This window comes from Erpetoichthys calabaricus, chromosome 5, assembly GCF_900747795.2.
Source record: "Erpetoichthys calabaricus chromosome 5, fErpCal1.3, whole genome shotgun sequence".
NCBI classification, from domain to species: domain Eukaryota; kingdom Metazoa; phylum Chordata; class Cladistia; order Polypteriformes; family Polypteridae; genus Erpetoichthys; species Erpetoichthys calabaricus.
In genome coordinates, this window is record NC_041398.2 from 127,318,440 (window position 1) to 127,345,619 (window position 27,180).

Below are 27,180 nucleotides of genomic sequence, written 5' to 3' on the forward strand. Positions count from 1 at the left end.
CTGTTGAGGGACGTCCCGGCCAGACTGAAACGCTGGCCATCCATCATAATGTATATAGGAAGCTCTGCAGTCTACTTTTGGACTTTACGCTGTAGGAAGATAAGTAAATAAATCAAGGTAAATAACATTCGATTTGGCTCTTCTATACAAAGTACAGCGACGACGGCTTCCACCAGCAGCTATCAACTCTTCAGTACGTGAGTGACTCTCCACGCTAGTGTTTAGATCTGGATGGTGTATGTGCCCAAAAAATACATCTGACTGCATTCTCATACCATTTCTTACGAACTGAAGTGTCAGTGTGTACTTTTCGTGGCATTAAACATGTATTTTTTGGGCATGCCCATGTCGATCAAACAGAGGAAGCTCTGCAGTCTTACTTGTGACTTTACGCTTTAGGAAGTAAGTAAATAAATCAAGGTAAATAACATTCGATCTGGCTTTTATGTAAGCAACATATAAATGTTAATGTTTTTGGCACATGCACCGTCCAGATCTAAACACTAGCGTGGCCTTGTCATGCGAAGACAGCCTGGCAGCCAGCCTGCCATGCATTCCTGCCAGCCGTCATGCTGCCCGTGAGCATCTCGAGCCACAAGAGACTGTGAACTGGTGGCCGCAGCACCCAACAACTGATATTTTAGGTTGATTTATGTGGGAGACCCTTGCTTTGGGTGCTGTGTTTTTTTGGAAAAAATATTCAGCCCTCAAAGAATTCATTAAAATAAACACTGCTTGCCTGAGTTTGGATGGGGAATCAGATTGTGTTAAGTACAGCAGCTTATAATTTCAATTAGAACAAGAAGAAATGAAGAATTTGATATTGCTGCTTAGTAAACAATATAGGCTTGTTGCCTTAACAGTAAAATTTGTCCACTTGTAAACATTTTAGGAGTGTTATCCTTGTAATTTTTTGATAAACATCTTATTAAGGTTTAATAGGTTTCCTGTTTTTCCATAGGTTTGTGTGTCACCGAGTATTAAGTTTTGGTAAGAATCAAGCAATGCTTAATTAATATGGTAATCAATATTTATAATTACATCCCAAGAATTAGGCGTGTCTAGGTAGTATAGGGGTTTGGAGTTTGGGTACCTGTAATGAGTACATGTATATTTTAATAGTATGAAAACTGTTTAACTGCCAATATCAATTGAGTTAATGTGTGGGAATATATATTTTTGTCAGATAAATGGTGAAAACCACTTTTTTAAAATAGACGTTTCACAGAACTACATTACAGAGGAAATTCAACAATATGACAGCTTGTAATTAAGAGAGGCATTTTATACATATTATGTATAAATATTTTTCTACATTTTATTATTTAAAGTATGTATTTTAATGGAATTTTAGTATATTTATGGTCCATGAACAATAATCCCACAGAATTTAATTTTACTGGTAAAAATGACCAGGTAACACCTGTTGTCTATAGTTTAATTGTAAAGATACCAAAGTTAACACTTGAATATAGAACATAAGGCGTCTCTCTATGTCTCGTTATGCAGGAGCTTAGTGTAAAAGGTTTTTTAAAGATATAAAGAAAAAAATCTGAATCGGTCTATAAACATATATTTAGTGGCCCTACAAAATCTGATTGGAGCATCCCTAATAAATGCGCACTGAATATGTCTTCAGTACACCAGTCTGTATCTACTTTTTCCCAGAAGAGTTTATCCTAAGATGTTACTTGCAACATTAATGTAGTCATAATAGGAGTTTTTCTATACATCTTGTTTGTTAGCAGATGTTTTTGAAGTGTAACTTTCTAGAACTCCATTTTATATGGAAAAGCAAATTAAGTAATTACATGAAAAAATCATGTTGTATATTTATATGTGCTTTATGCAATAATCTATACATAAATCCATTCCCTTTTAAATCCACTTGATTAAAATCTTGGCCTGGATGGGTAGTCTTTCTTTCCATCAAAATATATAACTTGTTTCTCTAAAATTAGCAAATAAGCATTACCTTAGTTGACAAAAGTGATGCCTGAGATATCTGTAATAAAAATGTTTTTAAGTAGTATCTAGTCTTTCTTATATTAGCACTCAAGCATCATACGAGTACAGTAAATGTTTACTTTGTGCAAGCACACGGTTAATTCAAATATTCATTAACTAATTTTGGTATAAGTTTTTAACATTGAGTTTATAACTAGAAAGAATTACAGAATCTTGCATTTGGGATATTTTTGTTCACACAGCAGTTCTCTTTGTATAGTGCATTCAGATATCCTGATATAGAATAATTTATTTTTTCATTTTACATTTGAAATTTACATTTAAAAATTAAATTTACATTTGAAACTTTTTTTTTCCATTTTAAAAAAAAACTGCACTACCAAGTGCCTTACACTTTACCAATCTGTTGTAAATCTGTAATGTTTTAATAAATATTATAACTATTATTACATACAATGAATGCATACAGAATTTTTATCATTCTGTTTTCTGAACCAGTTTTAACCAGTATAGGATTGTCTGGAAACCGAGAACAACAGTATAGTGACCGTGGGTCATGGGTGTAATTGAACCCATCCCCCCCCCCCCCCATAAAATTTAGAGCATTCTTGGTTTTGTGGATATTTATAGAACGTATCTGTAAAGTAAAGTGCATTGCCAGTAACTGTTGTTTGCTGAATTAGGCTACATATTAATAATTAATAATGCTATTTCTCACAAAAATCGAGCATATTAACTGCCAACTCAAAATTGGCACAATATGAATGAATATGCATATATCACAAACATAATCGTTCAGCAAATTTTGTTTTCTCACATGCATCTGGTATTAAACACTACTGCAAGAGTCCTCATTCACTGTTCTGCCTTAACTGGCCTCTGTGTTATAGACCTAAAAATAAAATGCTATTCTATTGCATATAAATGACCATGCATCTGGCTACATCAGTAATCTTCTACGTTACAATCCTGTTCACACATTGTAGTATATTGACGCTTGTAAAGCTTGTTGTGCCCCGCATTAACCTGTGGTTATTGGTATTGGTCAACTATGATCCAGAAAAATCATTCTTGCCTTTTTTTTTTTTGTTTTGTTTTTTTTTTTGAAAAGGAATTATTCTACTCCCTGTAAACAGCAAAAATTAGACCTTTGCTTCTCATTATAGATGCATTCTCCTTCCTTTCAACCAATAACAGAAAACTTACTTGAGCTTAGATTGTTTGACATACTGTATATCTATATCCTTTGCATCACTGAGAAAAAAGAATATTATTCTCCTGACTGGCTTTTTGTGTGTTTGAGAAAAGAAGCCTCTAAATCACTCTTAACAAAGATGAACTGCTCCAGCTATTATTTTAGTTTAGCAGGTATAGTGTTCTGTTGAACAATGTCCGATTTTTTTCTCTTTTTCTAGTTAATTGCTTCTGACACAGCTCTTTTAATATGCAGAAATACAACTATGCTTTTATATCAGTTTTTTATAGATCCGTAATTAGAAATGCTGGTTAATTGTTTTTTATGTAATAAATGCAGTAACAAAAGCTGGTAATTGCCATTTTCCTCAAGCACCGTTTCATGGAATTTATTAGATGTCTAATAAATGCATAGTTCTTGTGATCCTGTATGCATAAGAACTGGAAAAGTTAGTGCCTCGTGCATTTTTCTGTTTGCAGTATTGCCTTTACAGTCGCATTCATTCTCCTCTGTTAGCCATTACAGTTCTGCCTGTGTATGTGATATGGGCAAAAATGTTGATGAATTGCCAAATATTTGCTGTAGTTCTGGGTATTTTGCTACTTAATATACTTAATTTACCAAAAGAAACATAAGCATATTTCATAGGGTTCCCTAGATTTACAGTTAATACTACTGACACCACTACTTCATTAAGAAACTTGTGGAATAAATGCGGTGTAAGAGTTTAATGTTTTTATTTTCCCAATGGCTATCTTTTAATAAGTATGTTTTAACATTTTTAACAGATAGCAATCCAGGATTATTGTTTGCCTTCTGTGCTGTGATCAATGGAATTAAGTATAAAACAGGACTGGGAAAGAAGAAGAAAGATGCCAAAGCCTCAGCTGCAAAGCTAGCACTTGATGAGCTGCTTCAGACCCTTGTCCCTAAGTCAGTAATTAAGGAAACAACAGGTAACATAATGAGAAAAGGTTAATAAGAAGATTGTAGATGAGATTTTATAAAGTAGGTGCAAATCGCTTGTATCTAGTTATCTGGATGTATACCATGAAGTGTACTTTTAAATACTAGTCTCTATGAAAGGATTCTGTTTCAGAGTAATCATTCAACCTGGGAGGATTGATTTCAAGATGGAAACTCAAAAATGTGGTGTTTTAAGTATCGGAACAACATCTTATTTTACACTACATATAAATATTACTGCATTATACCACAGGATTATTAACACTGGCTTTTGTAAGATGTCACTGGAAATACCATATCGCAGCCATATCGCTGATATATTAGTACTAGAAAATACCTCCAGATAGACAGTGTTTTAAGTGAAAAATTCAAGCCTTTCCTTTTGTTGCTGTGTTTCAGTTGCATGTTGTTGAGTCATGGTGTTTGCTTCCTTTCATCGTTGTGTCTCTTCATCTGTGTCATTAGCACAACGTTACCTAAAACTGTAAAGGATTGCATTTATAATATGAAGCGTTTTTTTTTTATTTCAGAAGGATCACCTCTATTGCCAATAAATTCAAATGATGTATCTTGCCCTAAGTCCATATCTGGCAAATTTGGTCATGGTAAGCAATTTCTTATTAGAAGGCATTCACATAAAGTGTTGTTCTGTTCATGTTGGGTTTTTTTTCCCTCTGTCTCTCTCTCTCTCTCTCTCTCTCTCTCACAGTGTACATTATCTGTCATAACTTCCAAACCTTTTAAACTATCCATTCATACTTACCATTCATACTTACTTATTCATACTCTGTCTGATTTTAATTTTTGTATTTTAGTTTTGTTTATAATGTGTGTTTTATCTATTGTTCGGTGTCCTTGAGTGTTTAGAAAGGCACCTACAAATAAATAAAATGTTTTATTATTATTACCACTACTTCAGGCTGAACAGCCGAGTCCCTTAATAATATTATATATTATTATCACTTTTACAATATTTAAACAAATTGTTTGTATCCTCATGAAACATTTAAAATGTCAAGTTTTCCTATATCTGGATCTGGATTGTATAATCATATTGCAAACGAACATTATAACCACAAGGAGGCACCACTGAGCCCCAAACCACAAACACAGTGCCACCTAACACAATTCCATATTCAAATAAAGGGATGCGATCTGTAACAAGCACTTCCTAAATAAGCACCAGACAAAACAGACATGTGTAACCATGAGATTCTCTTGCTCATTCCATCCTCCTGATGAGTGTTTCCTGCTGCCTCCCGACTCTGATTTATTGAGCTGAAGTGGAGCAGCTCCTTTTATCTCAGACCCAGGTGTACTTCTGGTGCTGGGACAAGGATTGTTGGAAGCACTTCACTTCTGGATCAGGTAGGAGTCCCATGAAGCCAGGATTGTAAACCCCTGTAGCAACCCTGGTGGCACCCACAGAACCCAACAGGGCTGTAATCTGGAAATCCAGTTCCCAGCATGCCCTGTGAGTATCTGAATGGGCACTCAAGCCCATGGATGCTGCAACCTGACCAGGATGCCAGATTCATGTGTGCCATCCATTGCAACATGTAAAAAAGACCTTATTGATATATGCAATATTGTGTTTTACATGTCCTGAGAATGCATACTCAAAAGGGTTTGTTTTTTTTTCTCCCCATGTTTGAAAAATGTATCTTTGAATATTTGTTACAATTTATTAATCATGTGATTCAAGTGATGATTAAGTAGTTCACATTACCTCAGATTCTGATACTGTATTGATAATGATATAATATTGAACATAAGCAAATGTTTAACAGTATTGATTGACTTCTTGTTTGTTGCATGCAATGTGTCATTAAGCACAAAAAGAAATATTTCATCTTAGATCTATTCTGGAGATAATATTATTTTTGTTTTAGGCATAAATACATCTCCATTTTCAAGGATCACAGAATGTGTTCAACGTTTGTTTAACAGTCTTCTTGATAAGTACCCTGAGTTCTATAGTTGTGGAAGCACAGTGGCAGCATTTATTATTGAGTCACGTAAGTAAAGTAATTGTAAGCTAAACCAAGTTACTCTAAATGCTACCTTTATTTTTCATTCCTTCATCTACTTGCATTTGTCTTGTTGCTTTTAAATTCACCAAAGTGTGCCATTTAAACTTGCCTGTTATGCCATGTCTTGTGAAACTTCATATGTCATATGGGCACTTTAGCACAGAATATAGATGAAGTCATCCATACATAAAAATGTGAAATTGCCTAATCTAACCTTGGGTCACAAGGAGCTTAAAAAGTAGTAACAGATTCAATGTAAAACCCAGTCCTGGAAAAGGGGCCATTACATGGCATGTACGCATGCACACACACACGCATACACTCTTAAAAAGCTGACAGAGAATCAACAATTAACCTGATATTGCAAGTCTTTAGAGTGTGCAAGGAAAATCAGACCACCTATGTGGAGTTACAAATGAAATTCAGAATGGACATCCTTTAATTATGGAGCCGCTAAAATGGAGCCGCCAGTGTTCCCTTGCTCAGTGCAACATGATAGATTGAAGAAATAAATCCAACTGAATAGTTTCCTTTATCAGTTTACACCAATCAGCACACATATAAATAGTATATTCTAGTAACACCCCTCTGTTATTAAGTAACATCCAGAGTTCCCAAAATAGTTCATCATTTAAAGTATTGGTTAACTATTTGGTTCATAGAAATCAGACTTATTATGTAATATGTAAAATGTTATATGATCTATCCCTAATTTAAATATACTGGTACAAATGATATCACAGTGCCCTAGTTTAAAAGGTATGTAGCTTGAAGCACTTTTATCATCATCATCTTCTTTTTCTGAAACACAGCCCTTTACAGATCTGTGGTTGCAGTAATAGTAAATTTTTAAGTAATGTTTTGATGCCCAGAAAGACACTCTATATCCTGATTTACTTCTGTGTCATGCTAGAACAGTTAAGCATCTATCACTACAAACAAAACCTAATATTCTTTTCTAATTAAAGATAATGGGAAATAACTACCTTTTTTTTTATTTTCCTTTTTTTGTCATAACAAATCTCCTTTTTATATAGCCTTTCAAGGTAGACCATTCTCATTTTAGTTACTTTGTCAGAATCTTAGTTGACTACTGACTTAACACAATGCCAGAACTAATCAGGCATAACAAAAAATTATAGTGGCCACCTGTAGTACATCTTTTCTATTGCATCACTCTAAGGGAGAAAAAGTAAATTTATCAGTGTAGTTTAATACCATTTGATATTCCTTGAAAAATTGTTCCCTCCCTCAGCAGTGATTAATGAATATTTATAATATAGGAAAAATACTTAAAGATTTTACAATGTAACATTTAGCAGATTCAGTTTTTTTCATTTGTAAAGGAAGAAGAAAAATGCAGTTGTTGGCAATGGGTTGACAACAATGCAACTTCTGACCTGTAAAAGCAAAAAGAATGAGAGCTGAGAAGAAAAAAACAATAATAACCTCATTCATAATGCTTGATTAATCACAAGTGATTTGTCTAAATTTCCTATATGCATTACAGGTAGAAAAAGGCTGTGTGCTTGGGTCAACTTTCTTTTTGATTACATTGGTTTGTACATTGTTAATTTAAAAGCTACAGTTTTACCGTGAATCTTTTAATGAACACTGCATAATTCATAAGAAATTTACACTGGTACAACAAGGAAAAAAGTAAACATAACAATATAAAAAACAGTACATGCATGCAATGCAAATGAACACATGACACCCTGAATTTTTTAACCTGTATTTGAACGTATTTACATATGTATTTTTAATATGAATATGCAAATCAAACTTTGGGGCAAATTCAAATTGTTATAACAACAAAGATTAGTGTCAGCAACACTTTATTATAGGATTCATAGGAATGCTGTGCTTATATGGAATGAAAATGCACAGGCTTTTTATTTTTTGGAATTCTTGTAAGCTTGGAATAGAAGACAATGGGAAGTACTTGGTTAAAACTTTATTACATTCACTGCAGAAGATGGCAAATTTATTTTTTCTTCCATTGTTGTGAATAATTTTGTGAATATTGTGAATAACCTAGCATAGTATCTATCTATCTATCTAAACTAGACTACCACATTTTACATTCAGTTATGCACCCATTGTGCTTGTTAGCAAAAAACAATCATTTAGAAATATAAGTACATGTGCCTCTTTATATTTTTAATTTAAATAACTGATGTTAAATGGGAATTTAAATACATTGTTCTTCTAAACCTGTTTGAAAAAGACCCTTCACCTATGAATATTGTGGTAAAAGATCCTTGGGGTTAAATCATCAGGAAAATACAAGTCACTTCTTGATATTTAATATTAATTTATTCAAATTTTGTGCAATAGCATTCTTCTTATACAAATGCCATTTACAAACAGTAGGAACATTACTGCATACTTACAAGGAATCTGAAACATTTTTTTTCTTTATTTATTAATCCAGCTACAGTATGTGAAGTTGTGGCATTGGGAACTGAAACCTGTAACACTAGTGAAAATGTTACTGGAAATGGACGGATAGTTCATGACTCCCATGCTGTTGTAACAGCAAGACGCTCCCTTCTTCGGTAAATGTACTATATTAAATTAAAAATAACATTTTACCTTTAATATGTTTTCTTTCACACCAGATGTCTACAGTGTCTTAAGTGGCTCTTGGTTTTGATCCAACCAGCTACTTAAATATAAGGCTCCATTTGCTGCGGATACTTTTTGAGTCAGCCTTAGTTTACATCCCTAATACGATTTGGATCTGTAATACTCTTAACCTCCTTGGCATTAACCTTGTGTCTGACACTTAGAATTCTATCTAAACATGGCTCTTCCTGAGTCAGACTTGGGGGTGATGTGTAATGATCCACTTTACAGTGTTAAGCCCAAATAACTCTCAGGACTGTATTCCTCTGCTATCTGCTGGATGAAATAACATAATACTGCCAAAAATCATGAATATTTCTATGTGTTTTGGGACTCTAAGGTAATTCATTATTAATGTGTATATTGATTGTCATGAGTGGAGCAAAGATTTCAACTAAAACACAATGACGTGTAAACAAGAAGCTGTAAAGCAAGCTTTAGAACATACTAAAAGGGAAATGTTATTTGAATTAAGCAATAGTGATAACAATGTGATAGTCATTGGTGTCAGGGGAAATACAGAGTCACTAAGCCTTATACTGTAGTAGTGTACAATAACACAATGGGTGACATCAGTTGTGCAGTTCAAGCACTGACATTTTACCCACTCGTGCACTAGCAGCAGAAAAATTATTAGAAAAGTGTGCAAAGAAAGATGATTCTACTGCCCTGAGTGCAACATCGGGTTCTGTGTTAGTGACTGTGTTAGTGACTGTCTTAAAACATGTTACATGAAGGATGTGTACAAAATCTGCATCAGTTTAACAGTGGACACTAGACATGCATTTCCTACTGTATTTATGTTAACTTTATGGGATTTACATATTACACATAATAACAGTTTTACTATTGAAAAAATACAATACAAAACAGATATTTTCTGTATTTTTAATTGTGGTTTGTTTTTTCTTAAACTAGGGGGCTTTGTCCCCTGCTCGCTTCGCTCGCCAACCCCCATGTTTGGTTTTCCAGATACACACTTTTAAGATTTTTTTTTTCTTTGAATTGTTGCTATTTCATTAGTTTCACTTTTATTTCAGAACTTATGTAAAAACAATATTTGGAATATTTCGAGTCCCAATATGCTGAATCTTTTAAATGAGGTCAGTGAGACATGTGTTTAATGACTTTGTACCATAATTCAGGATAGGTTTCTCTGTTTGGAATTTCAGCACAGACAAAGCGATCTACATCATCTGCAGTTAATAATTTTTTTTGCAAAGTAACCAATAAATGCATGTGAGGTAAAACACATTTTAGAAATTCTCTGACTTAAACTTAAAAGCCTTACAATATTTACATATTTCTGACATATCACCTGTGTCCATATATTCAATCTCTATTCGCCTTTTAGTTATTTCTCCGAGTAATAATTTCTTTTTTTTGCGCTAATGCGATGTTTACTGTCTTTTTTTTGACACTGTCATTTTTTTCTGCTTTCATATTCTGTATCTTGCTCTACATGTGTTTTGTGCCTACGTTTTTTTTGAGTCTTTAGAATTCCAGTTTTCATTATCTCTAACCTGCTCTGCATGTGTTTGGCCCCTTTGTTTTGTAACCTCTTTATGACGTTTTACTTTGTTTTCTACTCTGTCTTTTATTTCTGACCTTGCTTTGTCCTGCTTTTTTTTCAATGACACCTGGTCCGTGGTGATTATTTTCCCTTTTTTGAGTAATAATTTAATTTAATTACTTTCTTTTTTTTATACTTTCTAATTTCCCTACTTTCATATTCTTTAACTTTCTCCACATTTGTATCGCGCATACTTTTTTTTTTTGAGCCTTTCGAATTCCACTGCTTTCATATTCTGCTCTGTATGTGTATAGCGCCAATGTTTGTGAACGTCTTTATGAAGTTCTACTTTGTCTTTTACTCTGTCTTTTAATTCTGAGCCCGATTGGATGTGCTTTGTTTCAATTCCACTTGTTACGGGTTGATAATTACTTTCCTTATTTTCTGAATTTGCACCTAGATTATTTTTTCTTTTTTGCTCATTTTTTCTCTCCAACGCTTTTAAGTTTCTTTTCTCTGCAATGCTTTTTTCGTCGCTTAGTTGTCGACATTTCATTTATAACATATTGTCCTTACATGCTTTATATGCGCTGAGAGCCCTGGATCTGTGTGTGCGCACATCCCTCACAAGACTGAATGTTTTGCTGCCCCGTTGTCTTATTTGATATTGATTGTAAGTAGGGCATGTCTTGCAAGAATCTCATGTTCTATGTCACCATGAGACGGTCCTGGGTCAATCTCTTGGCACAATGTCTCATGTTTAAGGTCCTCGCGGGTCTTTTAACTGTCTTCCATGATCTTAACGTGAAGATCATGTCTCGATGCCCTACCGTTTCTCTCCAGGATTTTTTTTTTATAATAGAGAGACAAATAAATTGTCGGTAAGATAAATAAAAAGGGGACAGTCTGTATCTCTGTTCATCATTAGTCATTTTTTAAAGAAATGAAAGAAAAACGTAAAGGACTTAAGAGTATTAATTTTCTCCAGTCAACAAACCATTGATGTTTCTAGATATTTGCAGTATTGCAGGTTTTCCTTTCCAAAGGATGGCAGCACACTACATGACTTAGAGCTAGACAGCATATGAAATTTGATAGTTGCAAAATTGCAGGGAATGACAGATTATACAACTACCCTCTCGGCTTTTCACTACAGCTTTAAATTTCCAAAGCATCACAAAATCATCACATATTCTAAGACAGCTTAACATTCTGTCATGGTAAAACAGAACACAAGCAATCAGACATGCATAGCTGTCTTCATCAAGAACTCCTCCTTTCCTTCTGCAGTGAGAGAAGCTCTTATTGGTTGTCAGTTCTCACACATGTAAGAGTTTACCCCTGCCACTTAAACAATCAAACCTGTTTGATTTTTTTTCCTTGGGGCATGTTATAGTCCACTATGACTGATGCGCCGAGGATGTCGTACTATACAAATGGCAGTCTTGACATGTGCCACAACTCACTTAGATTTTTCTAAATGAAGGCTATGACTTAAAACCACTAAAAAAGTTGTGTAGTGTGAGACCAACTTAATATGGCAAATTCAAGTAGTAATAAATTATATAATCTAATAATCAGTTTCATTATCATCTTTATCTGATATATTTAAAACTTTAATTATTTTGCTAAAGTATTAAAACTAGGACTAGGAAAGTTAACCTGTTTATTTTGGTGATTAATATGGCCTGTTTAACGTGTTAAATATTGTCCCATCCAGGGCTAGCAACGAGACAAATGCCTCTGGCAGTCATTTGGTCAAGGCAGCATTTTCGTGTAAATTTTTTTTTTTAACATTACGTAACAATACGAAACTGTTAAGTGTGTACTTTCAGAATTACATTCTCATCCAGTAATGTATTTATATACTACCTTTAAATATTTTTTTAAATAACATTTTCACTTCAAAGTGTAAAATTTCTTATTATGCTGTCCACAACAATACGCGACATGTCAATACATAGCAGTGGTGTTCATTTTCTTTATTTATACATACTGACATAGGTGCAGGGGAGTAAGAGGAAAGGGGGTTATGGTAGTCCTGAGCAATGTTAGAGAAAAGCTGCAAAGGTAAAATTACATATTTTTATTTCAGTTCATGTTTCTGTAAGAAGATCGATTCAGTGTTGTATCACAAGGGCTAAATAAGTTATATTTGAGTGTCACTAAAATCAAAATAATTCTCTAGTACCTCAGTATTTAACTCATTGGTCCTCCATGTAGCTTACAGTGATGACTGTCCTAATATAAAGAAAAAAGTACAGGTAGTCCCCAGGTTATGGACACCCGACCTACAACATAGAACAAGGCTGCAGCTGTGACACATGCGCCTCAGTAACTGCCGCTCTGTCATCTTCGGCCCAGGGATGCTGCAAGCGGTGGCTGGATGGAGGCTGGAGAGGGTCGATTTCACTGCTTGCGCAGTGTAGTGTCCGTTGGGTGGCTCCCGGCGGCAAGTGGTTTCACTGCCCACCCCCCGCTGCAAGTGGCAACCCTGTTGTGGCTGAACGGAGGCCATTGAGGGTGAACGGAGAGGCGGGGGGTAGCATTGTAGTGTGCCTTGGATGGCTGCGTGTTGAATGGAGGCAGTGGTGCGGCGGGACACTGCAGGCAGCATACTGTAGTGGAGGTGACTGTGATGTGGGCTGGTGATGAACCACCCCTCGCTGCCCCCATTCATTCTCAATGGCAAGCCTGCTTGTACTGTTATCTCACATAGCAGGAAGTTGGCTGTTGTCAGTACAGGGTGGTCCAGATCTAATTCTGTAGATTCAGATCGTCTGGATGACTTTGATTTATGCGGGGACGATTCCAGTTCAGCGCGAAGACGATTCTTTGTGTCATCAGTTTGCACACTTCTCGATGGTCCGTGATTTTTTGGGTGATTTTCTATGTAAAAATCTGAATAAGTTATAGCGTAATGAAAATTAATTAGATCTGGACCACCCTATACATCAGACATGTTGACGAATGGTGCCTGATCTGCCATGATAGCATGTACAGTGCTGTACAGAAGAGCTCATCTTAAACTTTTATCTTCACCCCACAAGAATGTCTCTGAAACACAAATCTGATGCAAGTGCTGGTGCTACAGTAAAGAAGAGAAAAACCATTACCATTGAAAATAAAGTAGAAATAATAAAAAGGTCAGAAAGAGGTGAAACTCCATCATTCATTGGCTGAGCATTTGGTTGCAGTTGGTCAACAATAACATTTATTAAAGTAATGTACCTGTTCAGACTTACATACAAATTCAACTTAAGTACAAACCTACAGTCCCTATCTCGTACGTAACCCGGGGACTGCCTGTATACAAAATAGAAGTGTAATGTTTATCCTTACTCCATTATTCCAGTTTGCAGTATCTTCACTAATTTATCCAAAGAACAGAACATAACCACCCAAGTAATGCACAGTGTCAGTTTTTAAGTGAGACAGCAGTTATGCAGATCTTTTTTAGCGTGGCAGGAGCAAAGGTGTACAACTGTTTTCCGATTGTTTTTCTGTGGTGGTACGTTTTTGTAACCCAAAAAATCCTAAGGTACACCATGATACTACCAACCACAATAGCAGTAAATCTCTTCAACATGCTAAACTATCTAATGGGGTGGGACAGGGGCGGCATAAAAGCAGCTTGAAGATTGCTGTTCGCAGACCTAGCACTGGTGTAGAGTATAATTTTAAATCATTGATGGGATGAACAATTGAGAATAGTATTTGTGCAGTTTTAACACGTTTCAATGTATGCCCATTTAAGAAATGAACATTCTTTCAATTCAGTCAGTCTTTAGCAGAACATTCAAAGTCAACAGTCGTGTTGGTAGTTTTTTTTGCTTGTCTGTGTCTCATATGCTATGCCAATTTGAGAAGTAATACATTGGCATTGTTTTCATGTTGCATGTTCAGGTTTAAGGTTATTGTTTAAACTATGCTATTTTTTTTAATTCCTTTGTGTTGATTCTACATAAATTTTGTGGTTCAGTGTGTATTTACTTCATGATTTATGTATTAATTTTATAGTTACATATTTTTATGTTAGATGAGATTAATCACGATTAAGTACATGCATTTATGCAATTAATTAATTTTTTTAATTGATTCCCAGCCCTAATTAAAACTTTAATGTTTATGTTAACAAGTGACTTCAGTTGTTGACTTTTTATTAGCAAACCTTTCTGAAAACATGTTTTCATTCGAGTTATTGAGTATAGATTGATAGACAAAAAGATCAAGTTAAAATGAAATCTACCAAACAATGATGTGTGCAGAAAGTGAAGCTGTCTAAATACTTTCTCAATCCATTGTAAATTTCAGAATATTCAAAATGTGATTTTTCTGAAAATTATTCCTGAATATATTTGTGTCTGTGTTGAGACATTTAAAAGACTTTATATTACATTTTAAAGAACTAGTATACTTTTGTATACCTAGTATTTCATATTTTGATATATGTTGATGTAATTAACAAATTCTTCCTTTTTCAGTTATTTTTACAGGCAACTCTTACTTTTCTACAGTAGAAATAGCTCAGTGGTGGAGAAATCTATTTTTCAGCCAGACAATACTACCAAGCTACTATGTCTCAAACCTAACATTACTGTTCATCTTTACCTGAATCAGCTGCCAAAAGGAACTTCTCAATTTCATTTGCAGATGTAAGTGAATTGTCTTAAATTATATTTGTAAAAATGCTCAATTTAATTGCAGCATTTAAAACTGCAAAAAATTAAACATCTACAATACCCTGTTTAGTTATTGAGGGCTAATTGAAGGCTACTACAAAAGTCTTTTTTTTTTTTTTTTTGTAATATAATTTTTTATTATATGTTCTAGTACCTATTGTACAGTGTGTTTTTTTTTGTGTTTTACATAAACATATGCCAATGTATTTGTCTAATAGTGCAGAATTGTTACATTTTTGCCACAATGTGTGTAAATACCCAGGAAAATAAAATGGTCCTATTTAAAACTGATACACTAGGGGAAAATTCTAGCAAATTTTCTTGATTGTTCAAATAATAATAAATGACTTAATGATTAATAATTGAAACAAACAATTAGCTATATTGGTACTTATTAAACATAATATGCAGTAATTTGAGGAAAATACATAATCTTTATGGAGTTTAAAAAGAAACCCCAACACAAAACAGACCAAGACAGTCCCAGATTCAAACAAACGGGTGTTTATTTCACAAATACCTCCAAAAAAGTGCATAAAACAAAGTAGTGTACATCCATCCATCCATCCATTGTCCAACCCGCTGAATCCAAACACAGGGTCACGGGGGTCTGCTGGAGCCAATCCCAGCCAACACAGGGCACAAGGCAGGAACCAATCCTGGGCAGGGTGCCAACCCACCGCAGGACACACACAAACACACCCACACACCAAGCACACACTAGGCCAATTTAGAATCGCCAATCCACTAACCTGCATGTCTTTGGACTGTGGGAGGAAACCGGAGCGCCCGGAGGAAACCCACGCAGACACGGGGGGAGAACATGCAAACTCCCACGCAGGGAGGACCCGGGAAGTGAACCCGGGTCCCCAGAAGTAGTGTACAGTGTTAGCAATAACATTTTGGTCAGATATGGTCCAGGCACATTACAAAGTGCATTTAACTGAAAGAACTATCAATGCAATCAAAGTTATCAGTGCACAAACCAATAACAAGTGATAACAGTAACTAACACACATTAATACAGTGTCTACTGCACACAGATGGAACATAGGTTCGTTTTAAATCCCCACATCTGAGATTAGGCATGGCTTTGTTATACGTCCCACGTTAGGATGATACTGTGACGTGTTTCACTGTTGCATGAACTGTGGGGGGTGGAGTCTTGGGAAAAAGCAGATTGTGATTACTCAGTACACTTCCCTAGAGAGCCGAGTGACAGGATCAGGAGGGAGATAATGGTAAAAGAGTGGAGAGAGGCAGAAAAGCGGATTTTTTCAATTGTTTGTAAACAGTATGCATAAATATATTAAAACAAATATTAAATAAACGTTCAAGTAAAAAAAAATAATGTGGTCTTTTTTTAACAATTGTTCAGAAAAGTAATACACAGATCATTAGTACACTTGAAGGCTTTGCATAAATGCAAACAGTGCACGTTTGATTTTGTGTAAGTAAATAATATGTCTATGTTAATTCCACATTTTTTTTCAAGAAAGGCTAGCATATTAAAATGCTCTTCTGTGAGGCATGCTGTTGTTGAGCTACAAATTAGCCCTGAATTTTTGAAATTGTGAATTTCCCCTTGGGATTAATAAAGTATCTATCTATCTATCTATCTATCTGAAGCACAGCCAGATATTTATGTGCAAACAAAGGAGTAGAGTCACTGTTTATGCAGTTAAGCACTGAAAAGTTATAGTGCTTTACATTATGTAGTAAATGTGATGAAATATAATTTTAAAACTGCACATAATAAAATACTGAAATGGACTGGTGCCCTGTCCAGGGTTTGTTCCTGCTTTTTCCCTATCCTGGTTGAGGTAAGCGCCAGTACCCCCAGTGACACTGGACTGGATTATGCAGGTTAGAAAAAGTGACATAATAAAAAAGAAGAAAGTAACACAAGAGAACAGCAGAGCTCTAGTGCTAAAGAGTGTTGCTCCTGAATGAACAGGACAGAATAAAAGTGACCCACGGGTAAAATTGATTGAAGCTCCACATCTTGATGTGTTTATATAAAAAACACACATCACATCCCTACTTGCAACTTACTGTTTTTGTAAATTAGAAATAATATACCCTCATATTTTTTTTGTATTTGACTAGCTTGCAAATCTTGCATACAGGCTTATATATATTGTTTTTTTCCATCCCCGTTTGCCAAAAAGTCAAAATATTTCCAGATGTCACTCTGGCTGCACTCTTTGTCACTTAAGTGTGCTGGTGAAGGCTCAGACCTGCTTAAGGTGTCATCTTATTAACACCTGTAAGTGGATAGAAATGGGTTAAAACTCAAGCCATGGCAAACTGTAAGTGCATTTATAGTTTAGGCTGTAGAACCAATACAATAAAGTTTGAGTATTAAAGTCATTTTAAAATGTTAAAATCAGTACTTGTTAATATTTCCATACTTTTAACATCCCTAGATAGATGTGTACTGGTGTTGTCATATTTAAATGCAGCATTTCTGCAACTCTGTAGCCACGACAGGGTGCACATAAAAGAAAGACGCTATGAAAGTAGAGTGATGTGACTAGGGTGCTAGAAAGTCACACTGCACAACTGGTGGTCATGGGTTTGTGCCACAACTGTTTACAGTTTACTAAGATTATCTAAATAAAGGCTGAAAAAGTCATGTAGTATGATGCCATCTATAATGTTACCTTTGCAATTTACTAATCTTGAAGCAGACAAAATAATTGTGTGTTGAAATTTTTTGATAGAACACATGATAATCTTATCTTTTAAGACGGTGCTTTCACTGACATTGCTCCGAGAACCAATAAATAAAAAATAATTTTGAAGGTAATTCCAGAAATTAACCCATAAAGAAACCATATAGTTTAATCAGCTCTTTATATAATTTTCATTGTTGCAGGTTTTTTTTTTTGGTTTTTTTTTGTATATAAAAATCACTAGTTGAATAAGTTTAATATGAACCGAGTTTACTTTTTTCCCCTTTCCATTTAGGAGATTGAACCCACACTCAGCAGCAACTTACGAACTGAACAACCAGTTGGGATTGCATGTAAATGTGGAAGGAAATTTGTTCTCTGTATTTTCCTGCCAGTTTAATCAAGTGGATACTAAATTAATGAGTATATCTGGCATTGACAAGCTGACTCAGTGGGAAGTACTTGGCTTTCAAGGAGCTTTGCTTAGCCATTTCATTGAGCCAGTTTATATAAGCAATATTATAATAGGTACGTAAATAAAACCCTTCAGTAAAATCTAATGCAAAATATTTTCTGTCTCTCTTTTCTAAATCAGTATACATATGTTCTACATACTGATTGAATATGTAACGTAACCTAATGTGCTGACTATATTTTAAAATAATTTTCCAGACACAGCATCATGTTTAGTTGAGGTTTTAAGCACATTAGATTAAGATTTGCGCAACATCTTGAATTAGTCAGTGCAGTAAAAAAAAGTGGATGTTTTTATAAAAGGTCAATGCAACAAATGTCATATTGCCAGTGTTTTCCCAATGTTTAAGTAACTGTTATTTTTGATTGTTTTTAGGAGGTGTAGACTGTAATGATGTTGGAGGTATGGAAATCGCACTTAAGCAAAGAGTTGATGGAATCACATCAAAGCTACCCTTGTACTACTGTGTCTATAGACCTCATATTAGCATAGTACCTGCAGTTTTCCCCCACAGAGTAAAACCTGCACAGAAGTTCATTGGTTTAAATTGGATCCAAGGTGACCTATCTCTGGAAGTTGTGGATGGTAAAATTGGTAAATCAGTGGAAAGGTACTTTTTCATATTTAAAATAATGATTTTAACTACACTAAACTGAAGGAAAAACATGCCTTTGCCCTTTTGTGTGCATTTGTTTATTGTCTAGAATAGTGTTTTAATTCTCAAACGTAGTTAACAGCCATTAAACTGCTAGGTCACAAAAAGCTATTTTTTTTACTAATCTTTATGCAGATACTTCTTTGCAAATGCATACATTTCAGTCTCACCATGTGGAAATAACAATGCCAATTATAGTCAAAGAAGCCATTATGAGGCTGAAAAACAAGAATAAAATTGTTAGAGACATCAGTAAAACCACAGGATTACCTGAATTAACTCTGTGGAATGTCATTAAGAAAAAAGAACACACTGGTGAGCTAAAAAATCACAAAGGGAATGGGAGGCCAAGGAAGACCTCCACTGATGATGAAAGAAGAATCCTCACCATGGTAAAAAAAAAAAAGCCTAAAACGCCTGTCCAATGGATCAGAAACATTCTTCAGGAGACAGATTTTGTCAGAAACCACTATCTGCAGAAGACTTCATGAGCAGAAATGCAGAGACCACACTGCAAGATTCAAACTACTAGTTAGCCACAGAAACATGATGGCCAGATTATAGTTTGTGAAAAAGTACTTGAAAGAGAATGCAGAATTCTGGGAAAAGTAAAGTGTGAAGACAAAAAGGAACTGCCCAAGATCCAAAGCATTCCACCTCCTTTGTTAACCATGGTTTTAGGCGTGTTATGGGTTAGGCATGTATTGCTGCCACAGGTACAGGCACACTTACCTTCATTGATGATGGAACTGATGACAATAGTTACACATTGAATTCTGAGGTCTCATCCTTTGTGTGAGATGGACGGATAGAGCTGAGCTCCATTAGTAGCGGTATTATTTTATCTTCTTTTTTTTTTCCTATCATCCCAAGGTATCCTGTATTTTCCTTATACATGAGTATAAATAAGCATGAACAGCAAATATAGGGTTCAGAAAGAAAGGGATAAGGCAGCTAAACTTTCATCAAAGTCAAAATCAGTCTCTGCCAGGACTAGACTCTGCAGCATTGGCTCCGGCCGAAAACGAAAGTAGGAGTGAAACTGCAGTGAGGCCCGCAAGGAGGATTTCTCGATTTCAGGAAAATTTATTGGAACTGAGTATGGCCCTTTCAAACCCCATGAATCAGTTGCATTAGATAGATAGATAGATAGATAGATACTTTATTAATCAACCCTAACCAGACTTGCAAACCTGCCTACTGAGCATGGAGAAGACTGAAATGCACTTTCCAAGCTTAATTAAATGATTGCCGCACATGGGGTGGGGGCATAAATGATGTAAAGAATGATATAACGCAAGAAAAAAGGACCTACACAAGAAGAATGAGAAACAGTGTCAGGATATAAAAGACCTGGGGCCTCATGTATAACGCTGTGCGTAGAACTCACACTATAACATGGCGTAAGCACAAAAGCGGGAATGTGCATACACACAGAAAAATCCAGATGCAGGAATCTGTACTTACGCAAACTTACACGTTCTTCCGCTACATAAATCCCAATCAGCGTGAAATGAAACGCACGTGCACGCGCCTTCTGTCCCGCCCCAACTCCTCCCAGAATTACTCCACTTTGAATATACAAATCAATATAAATAGCCTTCTGTGAAAAGACAATAGGAAAAGCACAGGGGAAAATATAAGAATTTCAGCGAATACCAAGTGGAGGCAAAGGAAAAACGTACTATTTGTTATTTAAACAGTGGTATAATCAACAAAATGAAGTTGATCGAGTGACAGAGTGTCAGAGAAACTCGAAAGCTCAAGTTCACAAAGTCGCACAGTACCCGAAATAAAAAAGAAATCACATATCAAAGTCGCCGTGAAATGGCGAGTCGTAGCCCACCGTCTGAGTGTCATATGAAAGCTTATTAGGGTACAGACAAAAAAAATAAGCACACAGTGGGGAAAAAAAGCACGAAATGTCAACTTTAATCTAGAAATTTCCACTTTAATCACGTAGTTTATTTTGCCATTAAAGTAGAACATCATAAACTTCATCTTAAAATCGTTTAATTTACTAGTTTCTCCAATCCCATTGTAACTAAAGTGGCACATTAAATGCTTTGTTCTGTGTTTGATCTTCTATGTGTGTGAATCACTACCTGCTTCTTAAACGGGCTTTCTTTTTCTCCGACAGGACACATAATCCATTACATTCGTGATATTACAGCTCTCTGAATAATTAAAATACTGAGATGTATACGTGATATCTTTTTCATGATGATAGGAGTTAAAGCATGTTATTAAACATGGGAACACAGTGGCGCAGTGCTTGTTCATGTCTCACACAAGAGGCTTGCTGCGCCATGCGCAACCTTCGATGAAATAATTTATTACAGAAGTACTGTCTCTTTCAAACGTACTAACCTCCAATTCCTGCCCTTACTTTTCTCTCTCCAAATACCCAATCGCCACACAATCAGCTCTGTAATAGACGTGAAGCCATTTGTAAGCTTAGAACGCAGATTCTTCAAAACTTTTAAGGAACATTGAAATATCTTCGTAGTACATGTTTAATTATTCTATCTGTCTATCCTTCCAGTGTTGTGTCAGCACCAGCAAGAATACAACGCAATGCAGGAACAATCCCTGAACTAGCTAGCCTGCGGCACCGTGTCCTCACATGTTTAATAATTAACAATACAGATTATTTAAATGAAGTTAAAGTTTTATCTGTATAATATAATCAACTTTTTTTGCTGCATTTCATCTTAAAATTTATATCGTCATCATATGTAAATACGCGCTTTATAAAGTGGCGCAGGTTGTGCAATATTATAACTGTAGTGTAAGTTTACAGTGAGGTAATTGTACTTATAATACAAACAGTTCTACGAGGAGCACTTGATGGACTGATTGAGTGCGTTTATAGTTCTTGGGATGAAACGTTTTCTAAATCGCGAAGTCCATACAGGAAGGTCTCTGAAGCGTTTTGCCGTGGCTGAGGCAGCGTCTGCTTCATGCTGTATACCGATAATTCTCTTTCCAATCAGCTGCTGTTGTGATTCCCCACTCAGATACAGTGATATAAATACTCCAAGTGGTGCAGTGAGAGTAATATGGAAAAAGATGATCTGCTGTGGCAACCCTTAATGGGAGCAGCTGAAAGAAGAAGATGCAGTGAGAGTAACAACGCTAAAGCAGTTATGGTATTTGGAATACTATGGCTATTCCCTGGACCATTATATTGCTGCAGGTTAATTACAATCAGATGCGTTATACTGAAACTAACTGCATATTGTTTATTAGTGTATTTATAAAGCCGCGTCAGGAATGTGGATCTAAGAAAGAAAGGGTGACCACACAGGAACAGTAGCACTGCTTTGACGCTGGGTGCCGCCAGTCTGCAAAACCGAGCAGAGAAATTGCATACGCCGGGGTATGAGGTACCATGGAAATGTGCGTGGCTTTACACCAAGTTTAGGTTTTATACATCGCGATTTGAGCGTGGAAACGTTCGTACGCAACATTTCTGTGCGTACGCACCGTTTATACATGAGGCCCCTAGTGAAATGTTTTAAGTACTAAGTCTACTACAGCCTTTACTGAAATTCTAGGAAAAATTGATGGAAAAAAATACAGGAAAATACGAGCAAGTTAGAGAGTAAAATAAGAGTATTCGCTGTTCAGTTTGAAGATGTTAAGCAAATGTTTATGACTTGTATTTGAAAATGTTATCGATATCCACCACTGACATGAAGGCAACAGCGGAAAAATCTAAATGCACAATGCTTGCTGACAAACTGTCCACGCTGGAAGATAGATGGATATAGAAGGGACAACATCAGAATCAAAGGACTCCCTGAAAAATGTGACAGTCCAAGCCCAGTAAAATTGATATTTGAACTATTCTCTAAAATAACTGGAGAGGACTTCAAATTGGACGCCAAGATCTCCGCAGACTACCATATATGTGGATGAAATAACTCAAAACTGAGAAGTCTTATCGTCTGTTTTGACAAACCGCAAGCCTAACAAAACTTCTTGTCCCTTCTCAGACAGAAAGAGTAGATTATATTTGAAATTAACCACATTTGTATTTTCCCAGATTTCTCCCCTGCAACAGCTATTAAACGCGCCGCGTACTACAGTATTGAATAGTGTCTGATGTCAGATACAGCCTCTTGTACCCTGCCAAATTAAAAGTGAATATTGAAAGTCAGTTTTGCATTTTTAGCTCTCCGAATGAAGCATAAAAAGAGTTAAGCAGAATTATCCCGACATCCTTTTGATATACTGTCATACTGTATTCAGGCAAGGCAAAGAAGATTCTACTTGCAACTTGGACCATTTGTAATGCAACATTTGCCATAATTATAGATGCTGTTTCTTTTTCAGCTATTGCCTTTTTTCCCTCCTAAATTATTATGTTGAAATTTCTTTCATTGAATATATGTATTTTTTGGCAACCACAAAATAACTTGCAAATTACATTTTTTTTTGTCTCCACTTCATATCCTTGATTTTATTGTATTGGGAATGTACTATCATACGTTATGTCAAACTCCATGGGAACTGTTTAATATCATTCCCTAGGTTTATTGTATTGGGACTTTACTTTTAAAAGATACCTCAATTTTAACATTTTCAACACCGCTGCTGTGAGGTTCATTTTGTTTTGGACATGCTGTGTGTCTCTTGACATGTCAGAGGAGCGGTTCTTCATAATGTGTGGTCTGCCTCGCTTTGAAAGGCAAAATGGGCGGTGTTATTGGGGAGGGGGGGTTAGGGAGAGAAGGAGAACTTTGCTATTTCTTATTTATCCTTTCTACCCCAATAACCTTTAATGCCAACACAACAATAGGCTTCATAGCCATACCACCTGGCAATAATATGAAATGTCGGTCAAAGCTATTATATGTAAAAAAATAAGACTACAAAATGTCAATAAAAATTCAGAAGCAATATTTTTATGACCAAACAGTGAACTTTGTGAACTGGAGTGTCAGAGGTCTCTAGAGAACTCTAGAGAAAGAAAGTATTCACTCAACAAACAGGTTAAAATGCCGAGATAGTATTTTTACAGATGCAAAGGGATTGGATTGGCCACATTTTTCACTCCAGCTTTAGAAAACTAGGGGTATGGGAATCATAATACATAGAGCTGTCTCATTTGTAGCATCCGAAGTAGTATGTGATCCTGAAGGGCGATCTGTCATGGTGATGGGTTATTTGTTTAATACTAAAGTGATTCTGATAAATATTTATACACCTAATGTGGACGATAGAGATTTCATCCAAAACGTATTTGCATCTATCCCTAATGTGAGCACTGTGAGACATGCCCGGACACCATCAGACAGACACCGCATCTTTATAAAACACACACGTTTATTTGCCTTCCAATAAACACAACACTGTCTCGCACAACACACTGTGTTCCTCGCACCGATCACCTTTGCTTTGGGCTTCTCTCTGTCTGTCCGTGGGCCGCCTTTCCTCTCTCCACAGGAGCTTTGTCCTGCTCCCACTCTCGAATCTAGCTCTCTGATTGGAGAGAGGCTGCCCCTTTTATTTTCACCCAGATGTGCTCCAGGTGCTTGATGTTCTTCCAGCAGCACTACCTGGTGTGGCGGAAGTGCTGCTCTTGCACCCAGAAGCACTCCGGGCGTCCCTGGCAGGATTATCCTCCATCTGGCGGAAGTACACGTTCCCCGGGCTCCCTGAGGCTCGGAGCGCCCCCTGGCGGTGGCCACGGGCCCAAACGTGCTTGAGCCTCCTTGCTTCTCTCCTGTGGTCCTCTCCCGATCCAGGGCGGTTGCCCCCTCGTGGCCCAGAGGACGAATACACCACCTCCCGGTCCTTCCAGGTGTCCCAGACAGGTCTTCCCCCTGCCTCCTGCGACAGCACTCAAAATTATAATGGCGGGAGGCTTTAAATCCAGACCTCGATAGGTCTTCAGCTACAGCGACGATAACATCTAATACTGCATCAATAATTACTAAGTTTATAATGGATCAGAACTTTTTAGACCCATGGAGGTTTTTAAATCCTAACCTTAGAACATATTCATTGTTACTCAAGAATTTATTATTTCTTCATAAACTATTTTTTTGCCCATTATCAAATCGTGTAAGTACAACACTATTATCTCCACCCACACCCCTCTCATCATGGAGTTAATTTGCTATGCCCTACACACATAGCTGACATCCTAACCCCCTGTCATTAGCTAATGAACACTGTACAGAATCCATATTACTAACCGAGAATGGTAAACCGGATAGCATGGACGCAGGTACACTGCGATGGGACCATGAGACGTACTGCGCAGGCGCGTACAGCTCAACTAACGGAAACAGCAAATAAAACAACCGCCATATTGTGAGTGGCACTACTGCGGAGTGAAGTTAGGAATAATGTGCTGCTTGGGATTGTACAAACCGCTGAACGCTTTACACCAAATTCAAACACAATACAGCTCAATGGTACACACACAAGCCAACCTGGATAAGATCAATGAACGCAGGCGCCTACAACGCGCATCAGAAACTGCGGAAGCAAAGCAGGCACGGGTTAAGACACTGCGGGGTCCGCAAAGGTCCATAAAGATAGTACGGAATATATAAGAGCACACCGATCAAAAAAAAATCAATCGTGTAAAAGCACATAGTACACACAAATCATGTGCTCTCAGCGCATAGAAAGCGTATAAGGACAATATGGAGAATAGAGACCCAAAGGCACTGGAGAGAAAAAAAGGCAGATAAGAGATTATGAAAGCAGTGGAATTCGAAAGGCTCAAACAAACGATGGCGCGATACACATGCAGACAAAGGTACAGAATATGAAAGCAGTAAAATTCGAAAGTATTGTAGCGTCCCACCCAGGTTGAGAGCTTTTTGGTTTTAAGTGACTGTTAAGTCCGATTGAGGGAAGGCGGAGTACAGCACGGAGGACTGATAGCGGGGTATTGATTTCATGCGGTAATAGGGGGGGCGTTGGAGAGGGTGCTAGAAAGTTTTGTTTGGGGTTAGGAAGTCAGCGATTGTTCAGGTAAAACTGTTCTGACACTTTGTCATGTCAGTCACTACAGTATCAAAGAAAAGATAGAAACGATTGCATTACCGCAAACAAAAGGTGATTAATCATCAGAACCAGGTGTAATTGAAAAAATACCAGGACATATTGAGGTCTGAAAAAAAGAGTAGACAACAAAGTCTTTTCGCATTCGCATCATTCAATGGACAAAACGTGGATTTACACAATAATGGACCATATGCTATGAGAATCTGTGGTCCCACAACAGTTAAAGGAACGACAAGTTAAATTTCAAAGAGTACACAATTCGGTCGGGTGTATATTGATGATCTCGGAGAAGCGATGCAAATTTTAACAGGCAAAAAGAAAGGTGATGTATATATTCCGCGAGTAACATTACACACCAAAGGAGATCGTACTATGCCATTCGTAGTAAAATGTTTACAGTTTACCGTGAGACTAGCTTTTGCTATGACAATCAATAAATCACAGGGACAAACAGAAAAACTCAGATTATTTATTACAGAAACAGAAACAATATTCACTCACAGGCGGTTATACGTTGCGTTGTCACAATGTGTCTCCAAAAAAGATTGTTTTTAGTGAAGCTTTAAAGTAAAAGTGAAAATAATGAAATTGCAACAATTCCAAAAAAAAACATGTCAAAATCATTCGTGTAAAAGCACATAGTACACACAAATCATGTGCTCTCAGCGCATAGAAAGCGTATAAGGACAATACGGAGAATAGAGACCCAAAGGCATTGGAGAGAAAAAAAGGCAGATAAGAGATTATGAAAGCAGTGGAATTCGAAAGGTTCAAACAAACGATGGTGCGATACACATGCAGACAAAGGTACACAATATGAAAGCAGTAAATTTCGAAAGTATTGTAGCGTCCCACCCAGGTTGAGGGCTTTTTGGTTTTGAGTGCGTCCACTATTAATGAACATTCATTAGGATTAATGAATATCATTTGCTGTCATTGTCATTCACTTAAATTCCCTGAAGAAACAACTGGCAATACAACTAATGAGTTTACACATTGTTGTCAAAGGGGTCAGGTTAGACTGCCTCCTTTAGATGAAATATGAATATCTACAGATGTTTCTATCTAACAATGTACCCGAAAGTAAAAACATTATGGACTGCGTTAGATCCTACAATAGTTCGTTTGCTTTTGCATCTACCGGGGTAAATATCAGGCCACCAGCTGGCAATGGCCCATACTGCTTTCGCATATGTGGACAAATATTACATCGGATTGGAACAGTGCACCCTGAGCCAAATCACGAACGCAAATATGCACAGATCTACGTGTTCGATCCAGATGACACAATCTATCAACGATTTTACTACAAATGTTGTGTATAAATAAGTATTCCAATAGATCCTTCTAAT

The 27,180-nt window shown here is 36.4% G+C and overlaps 1 protein-coding gene across 3 annotated transcripts in view; it reads left to right on the forward strand.

Annotated features, from left to right (window-relative positions):
- The window catches only part of adad1 (adenosine deaminase domain containing 1 (testis-specific)), a 151,886-nt gene that overhangs the window by 86,288 nt on the left and 38,418 nt on the right, over positions 1-27,180 (forward strand). For 2 of the 3 annotated variants that reach the window (XM_028802026.2, XM_028802028.2), the window contains exons 4-10: positions 3,952-4,119; positions 4,660-4,734; positions 6,022-6,147; positions 8,600-8,723; positions 14,791-14,961; positions 17,962-18,194; positions 18,517-18,751. In XM_028802026.2, the coding sequence (XP_028657859.2) occupies positions 3,952-4,119; positions 4,660-4,734; positions 6,022-6,147; positions 8,600-8,723; positions 14,791-14,961; positions 17,962-18,194; positions 18,517-18,751 (1,132 nt within the window). The remainder of the gene's footprint in view (positions 1-3,951; positions 4,120-4,659; positions 4,735-6,021; positions 6,148-8,599; positions 8,724-14,790; positions 14,962-17,961; positions 18,195-18,516; positions 18,752-27,180) is intronic. The other variant, XM_028802027.2, reaches the window with a different exon arrangement.